Source organism: Pleurotus ostreatus, assembly GCF_014466165.1.
Source record: "Pleurotus ostreatus strain PC9 chromosome Unknown scaffold_11, whole genome shotgun sequence".
NCBI lineage: Eukaryota > Fungi > Basidiomycota > Agaricomycetes > Agaricales > Pleurotaceae > Pleurotus > Pleurotus ostreatus.
In genome coordinates, this window is record NW_023503166.1 from 517,815 (window position 1) to 540,659 (window position 22,845).

The 22,845-nt window shown below is 51.9% G+C and overlaps 8 protein-coding genes across 8 annotated transcripts; 5 read left to right on the plus strand and 3 right to left on the minus strand.

Annotated features, from left to right (window-relative positions):
* Positions 1 to 1,926: 1,926 nt before the first annotated feature.
* GPI1 (phosphatidylinositol N-acetylglucosaminyltransferase subunit gpi1) lies at positions 1,927 to 3,156 on the minus strand (the record flags this gene model as incomplete). The annotated part of the gene is made up of 6 exons (XM_036772112.1): positions 1,927 to 2,048; positions 2,138 to 2,174; positions 2,231 to 2,301; positions 2,353 to 2,443; positions 2,492 to 2,968; positions 3,019 to 3,156. The coding sequence occupies 6 exons, from the start codon at positions 3,154 to 3,156 to the stop codon at positions 1,927 to 1,929; spliced, it is 936 nt and encodes a 311-aa protein (XP_036625758.1).
* A 348-nt stretch (positions 3,157 to 3,504) lies between these two features.
* On the plus strand, positions 3,505 to 5,070 carry PC9H_002477 (uncharacterized protein; the record flags this gene model as incomplete). The annotated part of the gene is made up of 4 exons (XM_036772113.1): positions 3,505 to 4,197; positions 4,248 to 4,608; positions 4,668 to 4,843; positions 4,906 to 5,070. The coding sequence occupies 4 exons, from the start codon at positions 3,505 to 3,507 to the stop codon at positions 5,068 to 5,070; spliced, it is 1,395 nt and encodes a 464-aa protein (XP_036625759.1).
* Positions 5,071 to 8,655: 3,585 nt separating this feature from the next.
* PC9H_002478 (uncharacterized protein) lies at positions 8,656 to 9,977 on the plus strand (the record flags this gene model as incomplete). Its single annotated transcript, XM_036772114.1, has 5 exons — positions 8,656 to 8,698; positions 8,750 to 8,947; positions 9,006 to 9,092; positions 9,443 to 9,566; positions 9,632 to 9,977. The coding sequence occupies 5 exons, from the start codon at positions 8,656 to 8,658 to the stop codon at positions 9,975 to 9,977; spliced, it is 798 nt and encodes a 265-aa protein (XP_036625760.1).
* Positions 9,978 to 10,481: 504 nt separating this feature from the next.
* PC9H_002479 (uncharacterized protein) lies at positions 10,482 to 11,889 on the minus strand (the record flags this gene model as incomplete). The annotated part of the gene is made up of 5 exons (XM_036772115.1): positions 10,482 to 11,096; positions 11,148 to 11,296; positions 11,361 to 11,508; positions 11,559 to 11,677; positions 11,733 to 11,889. The coding sequence occupies 5 exons, from the start codon at positions 11,887 to 11,889 to the stop codon at positions 10,482 to 10,484; spliced, it is 1,188 nt and encodes a 395-aa protein (XP_036625761.1).
* Positions 11,890 to 12,322: 433 nt separating this feature from the next.
* Positions 12,323 to 14,339, plus strand: CAP60 (Cryptococcal mannosyltransferase 1; the record flags this gene model as incomplete). Its single annotated transcript, XM_036772116.1, has 4 exons — positions 12,323 to 12,633; positions 12,692 to 13,324; positions 13,379 to 14,188; positions 14,252 to 14,339. The coding sequence occupies 4 exons, from the start codon at positions 12,323 to 12,325 to the stop codon at positions 14,337 to 14,339; spliced, it is 1,842 nt and encodes a 613-aa protein (XP_036625762.1).
* Positions 14,340 to 14,554: 215 nt separating this feature from the next.
* On the plus strand, positions 14,555 to 15,085 carry PC9H_002481 (uncharacterized protein; the record flags this gene model as incomplete). Its single annotated transcript, XM_036772117.1, has 4 exons — positions 14,555 to 14,611; positions 14,654 to 14,722; positions 14,787 to 14,831; positions 14,909 to 15,085. The coding sequence occupies 4 exons, from the start codon at positions 14,555 to 14,557 to the stop codon at positions 15,083 to 15,085; spliced, it is 348 nt and encodes a 115-aa protein (XP_036625763.1).
* Positions 15,086 to 15,566: 481 nt separating this feature from the next.
* On the minus strand, positions 15,567 to 17,480 carry PC9H_002482 (uncharacterized protein; the record flags this gene model as incomplete). Its single annotated transcript, XM_036772118.1, has 10 exons — positions 15,567 to 15,792; positions 15,854 to 15,919; positions 15,979 to 16,200; positions 16,253 to 16,591; positions 16,650 to 16,777; positions 16,837 to 16,957; positions 17,028 to 17,143; positions 17,192 to 17,294; positions 17,354 to 17,399; positions 17,450 to 17,480. The coding sequence occupies 10 exons, from the start codon at positions 17,478 to 17,480 to the stop codon at positions 15,567 to 15,569; spliced, it is 1,398 nt and encodes a 465-aa protein (XP_036625764.1).
* A 3,003-nt stretch (positions 17,481 to 20,483) lies between these two features.
* PC9H_002483 (uncharacterized protein) lies at positions 20,484 to 21,735 on the plus strand (the record flags this gene model as incomplete). Its single annotated transcript, XM_036772119.1, has 7 exons — positions 20,484 to 20,559; positions 20,621 to 20,929; positions 20,989 to 21,096; positions 21,199 to 21,278; positions 21,331 to 21,507; positions 21,561 to 21,661; positions 21,720 to 21,735. 7 exons carry the CDS (start codon positions 20,484 to 20,486, stop codon positions 21,733 to 21,735), a joined length of 867 nt encoding a protein of 288 aa, XP_036625765.1.
* Positions 21,736 to 22,845: the final 1,110 nt, after the last annotated feature.

Consider the following 22,845-nt stretch of genomic DNA (forward strand, 5'->3'; position numbering starts at 1 on the left):
AGCACCAGTTAGCAGATGAGCACATTGCAAATCTCAACCTAGGTCAACACTATGCCTTTAATGAGATTTGCCATGCTGTTGAAACAAAGTCTGGACAGACATTTTTCCTTCATGGCCCTGGTGGAACTGGGAAGACCTATCTCTATAACACTCTGTGTCATTTCCTGCGTGGCCAAGGCAAGATTGTACTGTGTGTTGCATCATCTGACATTGCATCACTTCTACTGCCAGGGGGGCGTACAGCACATACTACCTTCAAAATTCCAATTCAAATCCATGAAGCATCACACTGTGGCATCTAGCGTAATGACAATCTGGCCGAACTTCTGCAGGCCACAGATTTGGTTATTTGGGATGAGACACCTATGCAACATCACCACATCCATGAAGCTGTGGACAGGGCTTTCCAAGATGTGTGAAACTCTGAGCAGCCCTTTGGTGGCCTTACTGTTGTCTTTGGTGGACTTTAAACAGATCCTACCAGTCATTATCAAAGGGGGCAGAGCTGATATTGTTGGAGCATGCATGCAAAGGACAAGATTGTGGGCCCATATCAAAGTTTTGAAGTTAACACAAAACATGCACTTAAATACAGCTCTTCCTCATGAGCAAGACTTTGCACAGTGGCAATTGGATGTTGGACATGGACAGCATACAAATCCAGATAGTACCATCCAACTTCCTGAGTCTTTCAAATGTCCACAGAATACTGAAGACTCTCTGATTGCTACCATTTATCCTGGAATCAACTCCCAGCCCCCTCCCAATGATCAATATTTTGCTGAGCACACCATTCTTGCCAGTCACAATGATGATGTCGACACAATAAATGCAAAGATTCTCCCAAGGCTTCATGGAAGAGAACACATTTTTCACAGCGGTAGATGCAGTTATACAGTTTGCAGATGAAGGGCAACCTGGATATCTCATGTATCCAGTTGAGTATCTCAACTCAATCGACTGCTCTGGCCTGCCACTTCACAAACTTGCACTTAAAGTGGGGTGCCCTATCATGATCTTGCACAATCTTGATCCAGAACATGGTGTTTGCAATGGATCTCACGGCATTCTGACCCGATGTCAAAATTGTGTTCTGAAAGTGTGGTTAATCACTGGAGATCATTGTGGCGAAACAATTTTTATTCCTCGGATCAGCATTATTCCCTCTGACACTCAAGTGCCTTTTCAATTCTCTTGACGCCAGTTTCCAGTCCGACTCTGTTTTGTTATGTCAATCAACAAATTACAAGGACAGTCTGTTGCTCATGTGGGTCTTGACTTCTGTACTCCAGTCTTTACACATGGGCAACTATATGTTGCTACTAGTATCCCGGGCTACATTTGTTCACAGAATCAAAGCTATCTGGGATCAGAGATCAGAGGAACCTAAAACAAAGAATATAGTCTATCCTGAAGTAATTATTGACTAACACCTCTGTACATAGATAGCACTTCCATGTAACTCCTGTATGTATTCTGTACTCATATTCCACATAATATGCATTCGTGACTTCGTCACGGGCCTGAAACTTGTGTGAAAGATGACAACAACTCACACAATCACCCCCACTCCCAAATTCCACTCAACTGACTTTCACCACTGATTCTCAAATTCTCAGAAAGTATGATGGAGCTTTCACTGTTCACTCAGTTAGGTTGGAGATGCTGTCCAAGATGAAAGATGTAAGATGTGTTGTGTATTGCATGGTAGAGGGGTGAGAGGGTGCCACCCACCCACTTCCTCCATCCAAATCACAATCCATTGCCATCCCATCTCATCATCAGACCCCTTTCCACTTTCCACTTTACAGTAGTACAATAGGTAACGTAGTACAGTTTACAGTCATATATTCCCCTCCCCTACCCTCCACCACGCCCATCTCACCCTCACACTACTACCATCCTTCACACTGCTCCTCTCCACCCCTACCCCGTAGACCGTGAGGATTGGGCCGTCGCACCCATGCGCGCCAGGTGGTGCCCGGCGAGGACGGCGGCGGCGAGGCGCGCGGGGTCGTAGTGCGCGGCGGCGCGCGTCCAGAGGGGGCCTAAATGCAACGAATGCGAGGAACGCAAACAACCGAAGGGGGGATGTGAGTGAGTGGGAGGTGAGGTAAGGGAGGAAGGAGGGACGCACGGTACTGCGCAAAGGATGCCATATCCCTCGGCTGGCTCTACAACCAAACGGGCATCAAATACCGAATAGTGCAAGTGAAGTGGAGGAGCGTACCCTTGACGCGAGATACGGTTGAGGATGCGCATGGGGGTCGGCGGATTCGCGGACTTGAAAGTATACATCGCCTATAAAACGGTAGTCAGTCGGTGTCGAGGATAGAAGGAAGGAAGGAGTACCAGGCTTTGCGGGGACAGCGGTTGGGGAATGGGTGAGGAGTGCGAGCAGGGTTTGGAGGATGGCGTGTGCGAGGATGGTGGCCAGGCGGGTCTAGGAGGAAAGTCAATAGGAGTACGGTATGGGATGGGGGGCACGGACTGCGGCAAAGAGCAAGTAGTATACGAGGACGGTGGGGAAGAGGAAGGCGAGGAGGGTGAAGATGATAGTGCCGAAGAGGAGCTGGTCGATGTCGTAGTGCCAGGAGTCTGTGCGGTGGCGGAGGACGTTGTAGTGGTTGCCGCGGAAGAGGTTCCAGAGACTGGCAGCGGTGGCGAGCATGTGTGCGTATATGGCGCGGGCGAGGGCGTAGGATGTGTAGAGGTGGGCAGTGGCGAGGGCGAGGATGTCTGCGAGGAAGGCGAGGGCGAGGGACATGCGTGCGGATGCGAGGATGCCGGTGAAGTAGACGAGCGCGGGAGTGTATGGCGTTGCTCGTTGGAGGAGGAGCGTGTAGGAGGCGAGGATGGACATGAATATATCGACATAGAACTGGCTGAGCTCCGTGTTCAGCTTGAGACCGGCGGGCCAGCTGTTCAGCCACACCAGCACCCACTCCACTCCCTCAACCGCACATTCCTGCCCCACAAATTCAGCACCCACTCACTCACTCACACAGACACACGGACCTTGAGCAGGACATCCAGCGCCTGTGCCAGCGATTTGTGGTGGTCGCAGAGATACGATCCAAAGACGACCCCGGCTGCGACGTCGACGAGCATGCCGACGTCGGTGGTCTTGTCGGACCCCAAACAATTTGCATCCATCCACGTGACCGTCCCTCCCCACTCCCCATCCCACACATCCTCTACTCAGCGCGCACCAGGCGGGCCTCGCCTGCGACCACTACGTGGGGCGACTATCGCAAGAATGGAGCGCGCCAGGCGACAGGAATGGCCGACGGAGAACCTGGATGCCTGTCCATACGTATGAGAAACGGAAACTGTGCCAAGTGCGACATCCCAAAATCCCCAAAACTTTTAAACCGGCCGCTATATATAGCCCCTCATTTTTTCGTTAGCGCCACGCCTTCCCTTCCTCCTCCCTTTCTCTTCTTCCTCTACGCGTCTACGTCGTCTAAGTAGACCACAAAGACAATGGGTGCATCCACAACGATGTCCTCGTCCACGACGACGGAAACGAAGCAGGCACACGACGAGACCCCCGCAGACATCGACATCCCCGACAACTACGTCGCCTACACCCTCGCCCACCAAAAGTCCCTCCCCCCCTTCCAGTGGCGCAACTGGCGTACGGAAATATCCTGGATCTCCTTCTCCCTCCTCACCCTCACCCCCCTCATCGGCATCGTCGGTGCCTACTACACGCCCCTCCAGCGCAACACCCTCCTCTTCGCTGTCTTCTACTACTACGTCACCGGCCTCGGCATCACCGCAGGCTACCACCGTCTCTGGGCACACCGCTCCTACAACGCCTCCGTGCCCCTCCAGTACGCCTTGGCGCTCGCCGGCGCAGGCGCGTGCGAGGGCTCCATCAAGTGGTGGTCCCGCGGCCACCGTGCCCACCACCGCTACACAGACACCGAGCTCGACCCGTACAACGCACACAAGGGCTTCTACTACTCCCACATCGGCTGGATGCTCGTCAAGCCCCGCCGCAAGCCCGGCGTCGCAGACGTCTCCGACCTCAGCAAGAGCCCCGTCGTCCGCTGGCAGCACAAGCACTACGTCAAGCTCCTCCTCCTCATGGGCTTTGTCGTCCCCACCCTCATCCCCTGGCTCTGCTGGGGCGACGCCCGCGGCGGCTACATCTACGCCGCCGTCCTCCGCCTCGTCTTTGTCCACCATGTAAGTCTCATCCCTCATCATCCCCCTAAAAGGTGCTCACAACCCCCCAGTCCACATTCTGCGTAAACTCCCTCGCACACTGGCTCGGCTCCACGCCCTTTGACGACAAGCACACCCCGCGCGACCACCTCCTCACCGCGCTCGTCACCATCGGCGAGGGCTACCACAACTTCCACCACCAGTTCCCCATGGACTACCGCAACGCCATCCGCTTCTACCAGTACGACCCCACCAAGTGGTTCATCTACACCTGCAAGCTCCTCGGCCTCGCCCGCCAGCTCAAGACCTTCCCCGACAACGAGGTCCGCAAGGGCGTGCTCACCATGCAGCTCAAGAAGCTCCGCGAGACCCAGGACAAGCTTGCCTGGCCCAGCGACTCCAACGACCTCCCCGTCGTCAACTGGGACTCTTGTAAGCATCACCCTCCATCTCCCATTTCCCCCTCTCTCTAACGTGGAATCTGCGTGCAGTCCAGGAACAGGCGCAGAAGCGCCCCCTCATCCTCGTCTCCGGCTTTATCCACGACGTCTCCGACTTTCTCGAGGAGCACCCCGGCGGCCGCCACCTCCTCGTCAAGATGATCGGCAAAGACGCCACCACCGCCTTCTTCGGCGGCGTCTACGACCACTCCAACGCTGCGCATAACGTGCGTCTCTCTCTCTCTCTCTTTATTCAATTCAAATGCTCATCGTTTCTTCATTCCCTCAGTTACTCGCGATGAAGCGCGTCGGCGTCCTGCACGGCGGGCACCCGCACGGGCTCGACGAGAAGCTCATTCCGCCGTCCCAGCGCCTCAAGATCGCGCGCTACAACGAGCTCAGCTCGCCGTACGCGAGCAGCGCCTGGAGCGACGGCGAGGGCATGCTCGGCTAATTCCTCACACGCGGAAATCCTGCCTACTTTGGGCGTGTTTTGGCAGTTCTTGCAGAGGTGGTCGGAGTGTTTTTGGAATTCCGGAGTTCTAGAGTTAGTTTTTTGGAGTCACGTTGTCGTTGCTTTCGCTGTACTTTACTTTACTTCCCCCTCCCTTCCGCTTACTTACTTAGATGATCCCCATCCCCTTTACGTACGTACTCACACACGCATACAACAAAGTAACGAACGAAGAACGAACGAACAGTTGCATATCATTAAATGAATTACACGTTAACTGACTGTTGAGTTGAGGGTGGGGAGTTGCGTAGCGGGGCCGAGGTGGAGATCTAGAGGGCGGAGAGGTGAGAGGGCGCGGTGAGGTTGAGGACTCCTCCGAGTCCGTCTGCAATGCAACTCACCCAAACTCACTGCCAACCCACCAACCACCAAAGCAAGAGGGGTAGGGTTTATGATTCAAAATCAAGTACTCAAGCACCCAAGTACCGAGCATTGCCATTGATTATTGAGTATTGAGTGAGTATCGAGTACCGAGTACCGAAATAATAAACACTGAATACCGCATGCACAGCGCACCCGGCGATCCTCCCTCTCCTTCTATGATAGCAATCGAGATCCACGCACACAGCACACTGCTAGCCTTAGCCTTAGCCTGTAACACACAAACGCAAACGCAAACGCAACTCAGGCAAGTGCAAATGCAAGTGCAAGTGCAAAGCAGCGGCCCCAGCTTCCACCCCGGCCCACCTGGCCACTGAGTACTGACAACCGGCGCCGCCCCAATAGACGTGCTCCCAATAGACGTGCCCCCAGCGCCCCAGCGCCCCGACATCAACGTTCAACCCCAGCCCACCACTTCCCCAGTTCACATGACGGCCACCCCGGGCCACCGCGTACCGTAACACAGTACACCCGTGAACAGGAGACCCGCCATCCAATGGCCCAAGCTCAAGGCCGTGGCGCAATACGGCGCACCCACTGTACAGTGCACGATGCCCGACGTCCAACGCCTGCCCCAGCCCGGCCCGGCCGAACGCGCGAACACCGTCCACGAACGCCCGTCCTCGCCGATGCAAACGGGACGAAGAAGGGCTCCGGGCCATCGGGATGCAGAGGACATTCCATCCTTACTCACTGCTCGTCCACGGCAGTAATGCAGTAATGGAGAAAGACGGGCGTGCTGCTATCATCAAATCGGGGGGATACTCTCTCTAGCCAGCAGCATCTCGCAGGCGCTGAGGCCTATGAGCACTGGATCCACCTGGACCTTCCGCCGTGCAACATCCCTATACCTGGGCTCGAGTCAATGATCGCGTTCCTTGCGCGGGGAGGGGAGCTTCCTACAGCGCCAGTGGCAGAGTAAACACCAGAGGATGCGATAGGCACGACGGAGGCCGCTTACTCCACCTTCGCATCCCATCGCCGGACCTGGGTGATCCATATATATTATGTATCTTGATAAACTGTCGGGTTACGGTAGGAGGAATACTAGCTCGTCGGTCCTGCTTCGACTTTTGCTTCGAGGACTTGTTCAGATACATTGCGAAACCGGCGTGGGTGAGAGGGATGCTGCGAAGGGCGGTCCAGTTGGTTCCTTGCCGACGAATCTGAGCCATGAGTCTGAATGATTTCCTCCCAATGGCCAAACCTATCCCAACGCTCAGCTTGGTCGAAACCCCGGGACCTCAGTGAGGCGAAATGCGTGCCGCGCGGCGTGAGCAGCGAGGTGCTTGAGAGTTCGGCATTACTGGTACAGCGCCGCCGTGCTGCTCACTGCCGTACGAACGGAGCTCCGAGAAGCGCGGCGACAGACGTGATCTGGGGTTCAAACGTTCACAAGTCGATGAACACGAGCAGGCGACGACGGCTCGCCGCCATGATGGTCGTAAACGATAAAGCGCTAAACTGTCGAGATCATGCAAAGCCTGGTCGACAGCTCTGCATTGATGTGCGTCGATGTCGACGTACCAACCCAGATCAGCCCTCGCGGTCGGAGGAGCTGTTGGCATCAAATGTTATAATTAATCTTTGGCCCTAACAGTGGCCTCCGAAGCCTCAACGTCAATACCGAGTTGAACGGCGTCCCCTTTCATCACCATCAGTCAAATCCAGGTGTTCGACATTCAATCAGTATTCAAGTACGTGCCATACATTTCCTAGTCAGTCAATAGTCAATTGTAGTAGTCGACTGGTTATCGGCTGAGGGTGTGGATGTGCGTGATGGCGGAGCGCTGATCTTTGGATTCCTGCCCAGGCGTTTGTTCCACAGGCCCGGAGACTGCGCCGGCGCCGTCAAAAATTGTCAGCCCGAGCTCGAGTACTCAACGTTGCAACGTACGGGGAGTAGCCTAACAACATCCACCGGCATCGACTAATTATTCAGCCTCGAGAATGCGTGTAGACCTTGCTTAAAATCATCCTGGCAGGCTAACGACACACATCAAAGGCGGCTCGATATCGCGGGCAACGTGGGTGATGGAAGCGTTAGCTCCAGTTCGTTGGTATCAATGGCTGAACTTTGAAATGAGAAGATCTTATGATGGCACAGTCCGAAATACTTCATTAGGTGGACAATCGTTGTCTATGATTGCAGGCGCTTCTGACCTTGACAACGGAAATGGAAGTTTACGCCGCATGTTTTCGGCGAGTACCTCGAATCGGAACAACTGAGCCGAGCTGCTGCTCGATAGATGTCTTCATGCGGTCCCCAGGACCATCTTTATGAAAATCCTCCGTTTTCCAGATTCCATCAACGGATGGGACCACCCAAAGTCCGGAAGCATTTGAATTCCCCTCCCGAAACACGATGGGTATCATGCATGATTGTCTTCGCGCGTGCACATGCTCGATCTGATTCCCGAGGGCCAGAAAGGACACGATCGTCCAAGGCTTTGTTCCTATATGTACCCCGCGCGTCTGCAGCACTCTCCGCACTCTCGCCCTTCTCTTCATGTTTAGCTTGCCGTGACAGCCAGGAGGACACATCGGTCCAACGAATATATGGTTTGTGACCCAATCTGCCACCCACTCAACCCTGCTGACATATTCACGCCACATAGGATGTTGTCTCAGCCTCTGTCGCAGCCAGTGGAACCGTCCTTGTGCGAGGGTCTTCTACTTGTACCAGGTCTGCATAACTGACTCGATAACCTGGCCTCAGGTTTATGACTTTCTTTGTACCTTTGATCAAGAGGTGAGCGACATGTATCCCCCTTATCTCCTCAGCCAGCTCATCGTTTGGCCCACCGCTACCAGGTTGCCTACGTCTGGTCCTCACCATGGACATTCGGGAGCTCCTTATTCTTTCTGAATCGATATCTCCCATTTGTCGATACTTTCGTGTCTCTTCGTCGTGCGTCCCCTTCCTTCATCCCCAATTGCGTTGGCCGTCAATCTTATTTCTCTGCCTGCTCTCGCAGTTTTGACAAGCCACAGCCAGACACCCGAAGTAGGTGCAGCCCCGAATCAGTCTTTACCACAAACTCATATCCCCCTTCCAGCAATGTACAACACAATTCAGAATCGTTCTATGTGCGCAATACCCCACTGCTCCGTTCCCCTTCGAGTCTAACGAAAGTATTGTCCATGGCACCAGGGTTCATCTTCTTTGGCATCTTCATATCTGAAAGTTCGTCCCTTTCGCGCACAGTCACCGCAGCGGCGCCTTAACCCCGTCTAGTAATCCTCATGCTCCGAACCTATGCTATCTGGAACCGCAGACGATCTATCCAAATAACTCTATATATCCTCTGTCTGGTTCGTCACCCTTCGCCTGTTGTCAGTACCAATAGTCGTCTGATACTAGATACGCTTCCACAAAAGCTTGTCTTCGTCCCTGGTCTGGTAGTGACCCAACTAGAATCGGCTTCTCTCATTTGTGAGTTGTTCCTTGAGCTCCGGCCTGAGCTATCCATGAAACGGGCTTTCGTTTCTAGATGGTCCATCTGAGGGTGGATGCAACCTCGAACACGCCAGTGTCATCATATTTGTAGCATATGTTCTCCTCGTCATCTCAGAAACCAGTACGCCCCTCCCCTCGCACTTCACCTCTGACGCTCTCCTCCTGACTCCTCTCCCCCATCCAAAGTAATCGTAACACTTACATTAATCAAGGCATTTCAACATTGTAAGCACCCCCTTGGTTCTCGCCTCGACGATGTGTTGATGGCTCATCTTCGGAACGAAAGTACGCCATACCCGTTCTTCATGGGTTGTACAATTATATCGCGATGGTAAGTGTCTGTCCTCCTGACACGCTGAGTAACCCGCTGAGGCATGAATTTCTAGGATTCCTATTCTACCTTTACCTTCTTGGTACTCCCTTTATCCACCATTTGGATCCTCAGACGTATTAAACATCACTATCCTATAGGTTTCGCCGTGGCGAACGTCATTGTACCTGTAGCAGGACCAGTAAGTCCTTCGGCTCTTACTCTATCAATCCCGCCTAACCACACCATCATCACGCAGCCTGAACTAGCGAATTGGCTCGCAACGTTCGTGCAACACTCATTCTGCCCCCTCCCGTTTCGCTCTACTTACCACTCCCCCCCGCCCGCAGCCCTCAACGCATTGCTCACTCCGTCCTCTGCAACCGCGTCCTATTCCTGATATTCAGGCAACGCACCCTCCATGCCCACCGCCGCCTCCCCTCGCATTCTGACCATTCGTCCTTCTTCACGCCGACACAGACGCCCAGGCGAAGCGACACGGGGGACAAGATATCGCAGTTCTTCTCCTCGTTCTTCACCACGCCCGAGGAGACGGGATATATGTTTCCGAGTGTTGATGCAATGACGCAGCAGGGTTCGGCGTCTGATGGGGGAGGCGAGGATGCAGGGCGTCGCACTGGTAGAGCGGCTCAAGAAGAAGAAGGGTTTGAGCTGAGGGAGTTGACGAGTAGCTGACTACCCCGATTCGCCATTCCGAATCACATCTAGTGTCTCTTCAGGTGGGTAACTGCAAAGCGCGTGTCCCACCATGGGCGCAAAGCCACAAGGTGCCACATCATCCCAAACGTCAGCCATACACTCCAGGATCACCAATTAGGCACGTTGCCGCAGTGAGAGGGACGTAGTGGACCTCGATAGTGATCTAGCCAGTTCATTCACTAGCTTAGCAGTAGCACCGTCGCTTTTTCAGCTGTTCGGAATCAGTCTGACTATATGCATCCATAATTCCGGAAGACGTCACGATTGACTACTGTCTAATGAGGTCTGCCTTCCGGTATGGCAACTTGTGGGTGTCTATACAATCAGCTCAACCCAGTTGCTACATTTCAATGCTCTTAGCGAAAACATTTCGGACTATTCATGTCAGTCAGTCTTCAAGCTTCCGGTCCAATGCACCTATTCCTCATGCAAATAATCATAAACCAAAATTACAGTAGAGTATTACAATTAATTAACCACTTAATAACGTGGTCGGTATTTCTCTTTTAACTGTGTCATGATCCTCTCGTTCCATCCATATGTAAGTGCGTTCGCTAATCCAACAAACTGAGTAGAGGCTTGCATCACTTGCGTTACCCGCGATGAACCACCTGATGCCTCGATGATGCGATTCGCTAAGCCCGGAATCCACAGAATGATGTAGAGCAAGGGGTATGCGTTGAGCAGCAGAACGCGCTGGATGGCACGCTCTCGAGGGTTTACTGAAGACGCTGGTTTGTTGGGTTTTTCTGCACGACGGTGTGCGAATACGTGCTTCAGTGACCCACCACTGGGTTTTGCCTGCGACTGTGAAGGGCCAGTAGGGATCGGCGAGGAGGGCTCCGCGTCGTAGGGATTGTCGGTGAGTGGGCCACGCATTTTTGGCAGGTCATCATCCGCAAAGGGAGAGGCAGGATATTCGGGATGCGAAGATGAGGCTACATCATGTTTAGACTCCGTACCATCAGCATGAGGTTGTGGAGTGAATGTAACCGGTGTCAATGGGATCGACTGAGTGAAATGATTGGAAGAGGTCGGAACGTTCGAAACGATAGGAACCGCGAGTCTGCGGAAATGTCGGCGAAGAAAGATATGCTACAATACACATCAGAGATCGCGCAAGTCAACCATTGGTGTGAAACGTACCAGGTATGTGTACAGAATGAGCTCGAGAAGCATGAAGAGATATCTCCAGCCATGTGTGAGAACATAGCGAAGGTGAACTGGGTTATCGACGAGCCAGCACCAATTCCCAGAAACCGGAGCATACCAATGTTTCCCCAAAGCAAGGAAACCTTCATGGTAAGCAATCAGCAGCTGATCTTGGGTGACATCGATATATGAATAGAATTGACTTACTGGTTGTGAACGGCAGCAACCATATGGCGCCAGTCACTCCCATTATCATTGGCCATTCCCATTCGCCTGAGACAAGACGCGAGTGGGACGTCTTGGTGATGGTGTACACGGTGACCACCGCGATCGCCAATATCGCACAGTCAGCGGCCTGCCGTACTTTTAGGTTAGTTGAAGAAGGGATAGAACACATCAACGAACCTGCACACTGATTTGACCGATGAAGCCGTTCAAGACGCACGCCGGGCCAGAACTCAACTCTCTCTTCTTGATGAGAATCTGCGAACCCGATGCAGAGTTGTTGACCGAGTTGATGAAATCTATACGCATGGGATGCTGAGAGAACGGAACTATATCGGCTGACGGCAGACTTACCAGCGACGGCAAGATTAAGGATCAAGACGTGACGAAAATGGCGGCGTAGAGGCAGCGCAAGGTAACACAAGATGATGAATCCCGAGCCCAAGGCAGACAGGATGCCCCCAGTGAAGTTGAGGATAGACATCGCCAATGTGAACCCCTCGATGGCCATGGTTGCTTGCAGTAGCGAGTTGGATGAGAAACCTCATGCAGCATGGATTCGTTGCTTTTGAATGCACATGAAAGCTATGCTGATGCCAGTCGTCGGTTGCGATATTGTTGACATTTGCGAAAAATGCAGCCCAGGAACTCGTCGAGCGTTCGGGGGATGCCCTAGCTACGCCGCCTCCATCCATAAGGTCGATACCAAAACATATTCACGGTTTCAAGATGACTATGACTAGTATCACAAGGAATTAGTGTGCGGCATTTTCCATGTTGAAACCTGTAAGTTTTCGACAAGTATTTGGAATTGAAAGACGGAGAACATACCTCGACGGACATGTTACAGCATTCCAGCCCGAGAAGAAGAGAGACTGTCAAGATCAAACAAATCCGTGGGCGTCTAATCAGCCTCCGTCTTCTGACCTCTACATGCTCACGACATGGCTCTTTCCCTGCGAAGACGAAGCCTGACTCGTCTCCTTTTCCTCTTCACCGTCATCTTCTTCCTGCGTCTTTTCTTCTTCTCATCCTCTTCCTCAAGCACCGTTTCACCGAGTCTGAGAATCCAAAATGCGCACGAAATCAAGGAACACAATTTCTTCGAACGCGCGACGCGGCCGGATAAGAGTCTCAATGTTCAGAAGTATAAGTTTCTGCAGTCGAGGATGGGACGTGATGACAGGGAGGACTTGTTCTCTGATCTGGTGAGGAACGGCGCACGGGATTATTGGGAGCGTTTCCAGCTTCCTTAGTGAGTCTACCATATCAAAGGGTTCCTCGCGTCGAACACTAACTCTGGTGGCGTGTAGCATCACAGGCAGAGAGACAGCGCATACAGATGCTCAGACCGTTGTTTCGGCCATAGACCAACTCCTTTCGTTGAATGGCTGGGTGGCCGGTCTCTGTCCTACACTCGCACGTCCGTTCGGACAGAACCAACATCACAGTGCCTACGACGACCTTGTCAAAGAGAACCATCTTTACTACGTCGCTATAGTCATCCACTCCGCCGACCACTTCCTGGTCGATCAACTATCCGTCATCGTCCAGATGGTTAAACGCTTAGGGACACAAAATGTTTTCGTTTCGATGCTCGACTACGACTCGACGGATTCTACGGAGACGCTGACAGACTTGTGTGAAGCGGTGTTGACGTTACTTGGAGTCCCGTATCGAATTAGACGCGTCCCTTCCATGACGGCGGATCCTGTGGCTGCATATTATCCATCAGAGGAGGCGCACATGAAGAATCTGGCTTTAGAACCTTTGTTCGAATTGTACCACCGAAGGAGCCTGAAGTTTGATCGAGTCATTTGGCTGAAGGGTTTTACGTGCCCCAACGACATACTGGAAACAATCAAAGTCAGTTTCATCAATGACGCTGCTATGGTCTGTGGTATGGACTGGGCAGAGCACAATGGATTCTTCATTTTCTCAGACCGGTACGCACTCGTCCATATGTGCTCCATATAATCGTCTTGTCTAACACCATGTAGATGGCGAACTCGTGACATAGATGGCGACCAGTTTCGTCAGTCAAAGTCGTCGTCTTCGAAGGAAGATACAGTACCGCCTCGCGACAAAGTCGGGGCCTCTCGTTACGCCCAATACCTCCCTTTCCAAGTATTTTGCTGCGAATCGGGAACGCACGTCGTCGACCCGGAGCAATCTTACTATAAAGGCATCACGTATCGTTCTGGCTGGGAAACAGGGGACGTGCACAACGTTACGAACGGAGGCTCACTCCCCTCGCGTGATCCAGATAGCCCTTGCTTGGACAGCAGTCAAGCGTGGTTCTGCAGAGATTTATGGGTCCATACGGCTGGAGAGGGAATGAACGAGATGGATCACGGTATCGCTGATTCCGAACGACTGAAAAAGCGACAGGAGAAAGTTGCTGCTGCTCAGGCTGAAGAGAAGAAGAATGAACCCGCAGCTGACGATGCAAAGAAAGTCCCAGGACCTGCAGCAGGACCTGAAGGCGTCGACGAAAGCGTGCGCACCCCCCAAAGCGACGAAGATGCCAACGCCGGCTCGGACTTTGACGCCATGCCTGATTCAGAGGACGTTCCTATGAACGACGTGACACCCCTCAAGTTGACTATCCCCAATGGGGCCTATCGCCCCGCGAGGATACTGGTGAATCCCCGATGCGTGACGACGTACGCAGGCGTCAGTCATACGCAGTTGGCCTTGGATCTATTCGGCCCACAGAGAGAAGAGGAGGAGAAGACTGCTGAGGCTGGAGATTATGTGCTAGAAGACTGGGAAGGGGCACCAGAGAGCTTTGTTTGCCAAGAACAGAGGTCTGTAACTATTTTTCTCGTACTCCTAGGGGTGGGTTGCTCAACGCTCCACCCTCTCTATAGGCAAACCGGTGGCAGAAAGGCTACGAAGACTCAAAGGAGGCTAGGGTTCTCTATTCACGATGAATTGCATCGGAGTTATGGCTCGTGAAGGACTGCTAGATTTTGGACATTGCTTTCTGTTTTGTGTATTATGTTATAGGTGTATGATTATTATGGGCGCTCGCGGTCCGCTGTCGTCACAAGCTCATCTCCATTGAATCATACTTGGCGGTGCACTGACGCATGGGTAGGAGAAATGGACTGCATATATTTCCAGTGATGCACCGGTGTATTTTGGCCTGGAAGGCGTCAGTAGGTGGTGCGATGTTCCTAGTGGAGTCTGCATGCGTCAACCCGGAAGTAAAGGGATCGGGCGTTACCGTTCCTTTTAACTCCGATTAAATTCTACGAACCTTATTTCAGCCACCCACAACATTCCTCGCCATCGTCACGCCGAACTTTCCACAACCGTCTTCGCATTATTCAGACATGGTGAGTTACGCCGCCCTTCCGTCGTCTGAATCCATTCTCAGTGGCTCACCTGAATCGACTTTAGGATTCCACCTCAAAAGCCCCCGTTAAGCTCGCCAAAGTCATCAAGGTCAATTGATTCACCATTCAATCAAGGAGAGCTTGAACTGACCCTTATCTGGATTTACGCATTTCTGTGTTGTATAGGTCCTCGGAAGGACTGGCTCTCGTGGAGGTGTGACGCAAGTCCGTGTCGAGTTCATGGACGATACCTCGCGAACTATCATCCGTAACGTCAAGGGCCCTGTGCGGGAGGAGGACATCCTCGCCCTTTTGGAGAGTGAACGTGAAGCTCGGTATGTCTACATCAGCTATCTTCATTGAGACTTTAAATCTGATGATACTTCCGCGTGAAGTCGTCTGCGATAGATTATTGTATTGCCGCCCTTCCATCTGTGTCACTTTTGCTCGTCCCATCACATCTACTGCATTCCAAAATTTGTATGCCATCCCATAACATCTGGGCTCTCCTACGAATCGATATTCGGTGGCTCTGCTATTAGCCATAACAACTCTGCCTGATGGGAACGCGAAACTGAACAGCCAATATCCTACATTTCGCCTTATCCAGCTTAGAATTTGATAACAGATGAGAGAACGTGAAACATGAACGTTGTGTAGGATAAATTGATCCCATCGGTCGACCGCCTCTGACGCTCAACGACCTTGCCCAGGAGATCCCCAGGCAACGCCAATCACCGCTAACGACTTCGAGTTCAGAAAGTTCTATTGATTCACATACATTTCATGATACATTCATTCTTTGATAACATACACAATAAAAACAGGTTCGTCCCCTCAGGCCTCAGCTCTCTCTCCGGCTGACCCAATAGGAGCCATGCGGCCACTCGTATTCAGCAATGCTTGTCTTATGCATCTCAATACTATATCCCTCAAGGGGATTCGTCGGAACGTTATAGCGACCTTGGTCGTTGATGGAACAAGGTGTGACGAAGTGTTCGTGGAGGTGGTCGACGAATTCCAGCACATTGCGTTCCATGGTCCCGGAAACCGCGATATAATCAATCAAGCTGCATGGCGTTTCCTCAGTTAGCGAACTAGACGTATGGGCATGTTCGAATGAAGGAATACCTTAAATGAATCACGTATTCGCAGAGCCCGACACCACCTGCGTGAGGGCAGACGGGGATACCGAACCTAGCCATGGACCCTCAGCATCCCGCACTCAGATGATAATTCGCGTCGTTGGCACTCACTTGGACGCCATGAGCAAGACACTCAGAACCTCGCTGACGCCAGCTAAACGGCAAGAATCGATCTGGGCGACGTCGATAGCTTCGGCTTGGAGGAGCTGCTTGAACACCATCCGATTATGCGCGTGCTCGCCGGTAGCAACGCCGATCCCGTGTGGCTTCAAGGCCTTTCGAATTGCCGCGTGGCCCAATATGTCATCGGGCGCGGTGGGTTCTTCGATAAACCTGCAACCAACACGTTATCCAACTGTTCTCATTTGGATAGGGATTCGCTTACCAAGGCTTAATCTCCTCAAGTCCTTTGACATAGTCAATCGCCTGATTAACATCCCAAACCTGATTCGCGTCGATCATCAATACAGCACCGGTCGGTCCAGCATTCTTTCCTCTCAACTCAGGACCGTTGGGGTCTCTGGGTTCCGCGCCTGCAGGAAGATACTGCGGGTCGTCGATAATAGACCGTATGATCTTGCCTCGCCGGAGATCATTAGCTTGATCTGCGCCGACCTTCATTTTGAAGTGGTTGAAACCCGCTTGGACAGCTTCCTTGGTGAGCCTTGCGACTTTCTCGTCCGTGTAGCCCAACCACCCTGCAGAAGTCACATATGCAGGGTAGCTAATGAACCCAATTCAACATCGTCCAACGGCAAGGGGATGGTAGAAGGGAAACGTACCCGAGCTCTCTGACTTTGGCTTCGCGTTCCGCTTTGGTGGCTGCTTTCTCCTTGAGCATGGCCAACGCTTCCTCTTTCGTGATCGCGTCCGAGATATACCGGAACGCAGTAGCGCTTACGAGTTCCTCCTGTAATACGCAGCGGTCAATGCTTGTCGCGAAGCGACATGATCGACGTGGACACGAACGGGTGTGAAGTCTACGACGAGTTTCCATAGAGGTTTCTGCCTCGACCGAGCATACATATCCCATAGCGCGTTGTTAACAGCTCCGGAAGCGATATGGATCACTCCTTTCTCTGGTCCAATCCTGGATATGACGACAGAATTTAGAACCTAGATAGAAGTGAAGGTGAAGCCCCATCCGTGACAAAACTGACCATCGAAGTTGTGGATCCGACATCATGAAGTCCCACGTCTTTCCCATATCCTTGAACAGCTCTTCCGTCTCTTTCCCAACCAGCCTATTTGCTACCGCTTCGATAGCCATGATAACCTAGGCAATGTTGTTAGCCAGTGAATCCGGTATCGGATAGGTACTTACAATATCGTTCCCCCGACCGATGGTAAAGGTCATTCCATGACCTACAAGGTCAGATTCCGTTTTGAGTGTGATGTACGCGGAGGAGTAGTCGCATTCCGTGTTCCTTGGGTGCAGGTTAGGGCAACGATCCTGAACTGTATTGAGGTAAGGGGATTAACGAACATTGCATCGGTCCCATCTCCGCTCAGCGAGGTTGGGAATCGCACATCTGTGTGCCTGGGTCAGTTCATGATGCGGCTATGAAGGAAAGGTGGAAACCATGGGTCTCGTATCCAGTGATTTTGACCATGACTTCCTGTTTTCTTGAGCCAGGTGGCGATAAAACACAAATTGTATACGGAGAAATCGCATCTCTGTGACCTTATAACGGCTCAGCGTAGGTCGTATGCATGTGGCCTAGGGAGTTGTTGCAATTATCCGCACGGGCCGGGTCGACATAGCGGACCGTCACAACCGCTGGACTCTCCCCGCTGTCCATGGTTTGTTTCTCGACAGCTATGAGCATCGCCGCGCCCTCTGTTGTGAGAGCGAATAGGTGGAGCAATGGCAACGTCCTTGAATGGACTTGCTGGCTATTCACGAAAGCTGGTGCTCAGAACAAGGTGGTGCGTTGGAACTGTATCCCGACAGTCTCTACCACACCCTTCCTCGAGGAGCACCTCTCTTCTCGAGCCTTCCAGGCAAGTGTATTGGTATATAACTCGCCTCTGGAGACAAGACGCCCTTCCTTTCCCGGTCCTTCGACGTGCTAGCTTAACGAAAATGGTGGCGTATATAACTGCTATCAGGCAGGCCAACTGGATTTCTCCTAAAGCACGCGAGGTGGACACGCGAATCCTTGGGACTCTGCACACAACAATAGCTCAGTGCACCGAGGTAACTGGCCCATCGTTGCGGCATAGACTCGCGGGTCGACACTCTGTTGCTGCTGCACCGATCACAAGTTTGCGTGGATTCCAGTGCCTCTGAGGTAACTTGACCACCACAATGGCAACGACTTGGCGCATAGCGACAAGCATTTGGATCCCCAGGTGCTACTCATCGATGCGGGGCGCGAATGAACTGTTACGCGTCCGACATCACTCGCATCATGCCCGATAGAAATGGGGTAAAGCCACGCCAGAAGCCCGGGCGATCTATGAGCTACTAGTACTCGGAATGCAGAAGGTGCTTCATCTCTGCCACTCTGCGCACGTTTCTATTCAGCACTAACGCATATAAAGGAGTCCATGAAGCTCTTGGGGCCAGGCCTCCACCTGGAAGATACACACCTCTTCTGTCGTCGCGCCCTCATCAAGGGCTTTCAGGCTCTTGGCATATTCCAGAGCCCAAGTTCCCCTGGCTCGAGTTCATGGAACTCAGCTGAAGCCATTCTAGCTTCTGGCATCAGTTCAGGTTCAGCGTCCTTCTCTCATGGCGTTGGGAAATCATTGGGGATGGCACGGTGTGCCTAGAGCAAGCAAGCAAGCTAATGATTCAACCATGCAAGCTGAAGAGACGAAAGGCCACGAGAGCTTCTATTCATTCCTAGACTTCGATTGCCCCTTGAACAGAATATAGCTGTGGTGGGTAGTATTCGTTGTCAAATTACCGGCGCAGTTTTCTGAACCCCGCAACATTGTAGACGGTGGAACCCAGGTGTCACTTCTGACCTCATCTCTTTGCGACACATTAAAGGGTATGAAAGAGTCGGGTTTGTGAGGATTGAAGATCACGGAAACTGGCTACGAAAACCCGACCACCGTGCTAAGCGAGCTGCAACGTTGCTTGGGTTGAAGGCGTGTGCTCTGGGGAACTCTGAAAGGGGAAGACTACCATACTTGCAAGTTAAAATGTCGACGAAACCCAATGGATAGGTTTGTGTTGACTACCAAGGGCCCGCCCATACCGGTAGGCTTTATTTTACTCAACCAGACCATCTTACCGCTTTCGAAAGCGGATGTGGATGCTCCGGGTCTCCGCGCACTGAATCTCCCGTGTTTCCATTTGCTATCCATCATCCATCCTTTCTGTTCGCTAATCACTCGTCAATCAGTGCGTTGGTGTCATGTCAGCCTACAATTACGCCCATCTACTAATTCAGGTCCACAATATAAAGCCATATCATTGAGTCAACGAGTCTAGAACGTTTTGACTGATTGGTTATCCTCATACTGATTGATGAAAGTAATACATAGATAGATCGTTGCGGCGTTAACGCTCTCTCAGACCATGTCGAAAGGATCATTTTAAAAGAAGCTCCAAGTAAGTATGTAACATACTTCTTCAATTAATATTTATTCGCTACCTATGGTCCCAGGCTCTATGGAATGAACGATGCCCCCGCTGCCATCATGCCCCAAGTGAAATTTGTTCCTTAACGAGAACACACCCACTCAGATGCAGTGTTGAACGTTCCTTACCACGCGTTCACCACTTCCAGGTTCCTAACTGGTTATCGCGAGGATACGCATAAACTTATAAACGACGGCGAGCGGATCGTACATATGGGTGCGTATCATCGCAAGTTCTATGGGTAATCATCGTTCCTCATCGTCACTCGCGTTGTTTATACCCAAGGTTCAGGTTGTTTTTAACCTGGCGTTCCTCGGACCTCGTTCAATGCGATCTCCCGCGCAGGTTCAAGGCCAGTAAGGCTAATCCGAGGTACCTGTATTTTTCTCATCCATTCATCACGGCCGGACTCACCGGCGGTCCACTTCACGTCGGGAGGTCAAATCATGAATAGGTTGGGTTTATATTCCAGCCAATCAGGGATCGATGCCACTACTTACCACCATGATCACTCTCTCAATCGATGATCGGTGCCGAGTTGTCAACATATGGGAGTCTCGAACACAAGGCTTTGAGCAATGCGGTTTCAATTTGGTCCTGGGAACGCCAGCCGTCGAATAGAAGACAGACATAAATTCAATAGCCAGGGCCCAGGGCGCGAAGTTTGACGAAGAAGAAGAAGTGATGTTGATTGACACCCACGTACGGCAAATGACAGGCGAGTCTGGAAGTGAACTCGGCCGGAATGCAGCAAAGGGCAAGCGGAAACAAGCGGTCAACGGAATGTGGCTTGGATGGCCAGGGGGGAACAGCCGTCAGGAGAGAAGCAGAGTGATTGGTGATACGTCTGCATGATTCACGGCAAGGAGCGACCAAGGGGGATGGATGGGAACTCGGAGGATGATCGGTGAGACGGGATGGGGAGAACTGTGGTGCTATATAGTCTATCTGCATGACCCTCTCTTACTCGCAAGCCGCTCGCCTTTCGAACAGCCCATCCTAAAGGACGCATTTCAAGATGAAGACTTTCTCTCTCTCGTTACTACTGCCAGCCCTCCACCTCGCCTCAGGCGTATTCGCTGCTTTTGATTTATGTGTGTGCTATTCGCGTCCATTCGTCGGCATACGGCAACACTTATTATTGCCAATCCACAGCCCAAATTGTGACGAACACAAACTGTGTTGGGGCGACCCTGCTTACCAACACGACGTTCGTCGTCGCAAATAACAAAACAGTGTTTCTATCGACTGTGCAATGTTCCTCCTTCTCCGCCGCTGGAAGTGGTGGGGGCTCATTGGCTTTCAAGTCCACCTCGAAGGACCTGATTATCGGCGGCGGCGGCATCATAATTCAAGCAAGTATATGGAACATATGGCCTTTGTGCATTTTGTTCAATACCTGTAACCCCCCCAAACCACCTAAACCTACTACCTCGAAGACAACGGCAAAACCTACTTCTACATGTATGTGTTCCGGGATCCATTACCTCTCTTTTCATACTCACTTCAATCCAATTACGCAGTCCATTCAGAGTCGGTCTCGTCGGCAACGCCATCGTCCACCCCTGCCGAGCCGACGCCGACGCCATCACCGCCGCCCTCCGGTCCCATACATGTGTGTGGCGCTCCTTGTGAGTTCCATTCTCTCAACAATTTGACTGTTATTGATCGTCATTTTTGTCATTTTTCTTTCGTTATTCTGATTTTGATTGTTCGACTGATGTACTCCTCAGGCGCAACCTCATGTGACAACAACGCGGGTGTTCTCCCGCCCGTAGATGAAGATTGCGAAACAATTGATGATGCAATCAAAGTACGTCCCGCCCCAATGTAGCCTTAGCATCGTCGTGACCAATTGGACACAGATATTCGCTGGCGAGTCTCCGCAGTCATTTGTAGTCGCCCCTCAACACGTCGAGACTCTCACCTCTGGGACTTGCGCCTATTTCTTTATCAACTTTAATCCCGTTCCGGCCTCTGCAGGAGATGGTACAGCTACGGGGGGCAACGAAGGTGATATAGAAGCTTGTTGGAGCGACTTGGTATGCTTTCGAATGTTCAGTTCTGGACTCATCATCTCACAAGACTGTTTTAGTCCACCGATTCCCTCGCGGTCCGCACATCATGCTTCCCACCCGCACAGCCATTCACTTCCGGAGGCCTTTGTACATCTAGTGATAAATCGTGGGCTGTCGGGTAAGTCGATTAGATTATATCATGCGTACGAGGTTGCTAACTCTCGGTTCATTTGTAGGGCTGCGCACTCCTAAACGCAACCCGAAGGTTGGGGAGTCAAAGTCCTCCAAAATCGTGGAGAGCGGCCTTCTCGCCCACAATCCATGCCCTATGCTTTTGTTCCGTTGCCGTCACTTTGCTCTTTTGATGTTGAACTTTGGACTATTTGGCTACACTCGTCTTAGACTCTATGAACCTTGGTCATCGTCCATACTTATTGTTGAACTCGAGCTATTCAAGTCCTCCTCCGCGGCTCCTATACCCCTTCTGGTTCCGTAGTGTTCAGATTCCATATCATGGCCTGTGTATACCCCCGCTCAGCCCCGAGTCGATGATATAATGTGTATCGTGACCAAAGCTTTGTGTTCTCTTTCCAATACAACAAGCTTCGTTTTACCGAGTTACTGACTGATGCACGCACCTCTTCAAGACATGGATTCCTGTATAGTTGAGCGAAGTTGGGCTTTCTGTTGATTTTGGACGAACCGACTTGGGCGCCTGTTTCACGAAACCTTCTTCCAGAATTCAACAACTCACCGATCCTCCTTGATTGCCCTCCTTCGTTTTTACCTGTAACATGGATCTGGCTTTTGTGGAGGTTTGTAACTTCTATTTCATCTATCGTCTACTTATAAGATGCACAGCAACCTCAGAGCGCACTGCTTCGTCTAAATCTGAAATTGGAATCCGAAACGCAACTCAGAAACACTCGCCAGAGCTGAGCCTGGAGAGCATAGCAACCCAATCCTGGGTCTGATTCAACTCAACGGAAGGGCATATGGATTGGGCTCCACCTCCAGGCCAAGCACCCCTCTTTACCCCTTCAGGTCGCCCGACGGTGTTGCATCTCGGGTCGCGCACGCATGACCTAGGGATTCGCAAAGCGAAACGTCTCAGAATCGTATCGACCCAAGTCGCAGGCCCCATTCGCCCCATTCGATAATCCCCCATGCATCACAGTATCACTGAACGCAGCCCGACACACCATATTCTCGAAACGGGACCGTGTAACACGCCTTTCGGTCGTTTCGGTAGTATTGAAGCATTCGCGTGGTGTATCAAGTGGTGGTGTGTGTATTACGCTCGCTTAAGTACTACACACTGAGTACAGCGCACAGGTTGCACACCCGCGCCCCATCATCTCT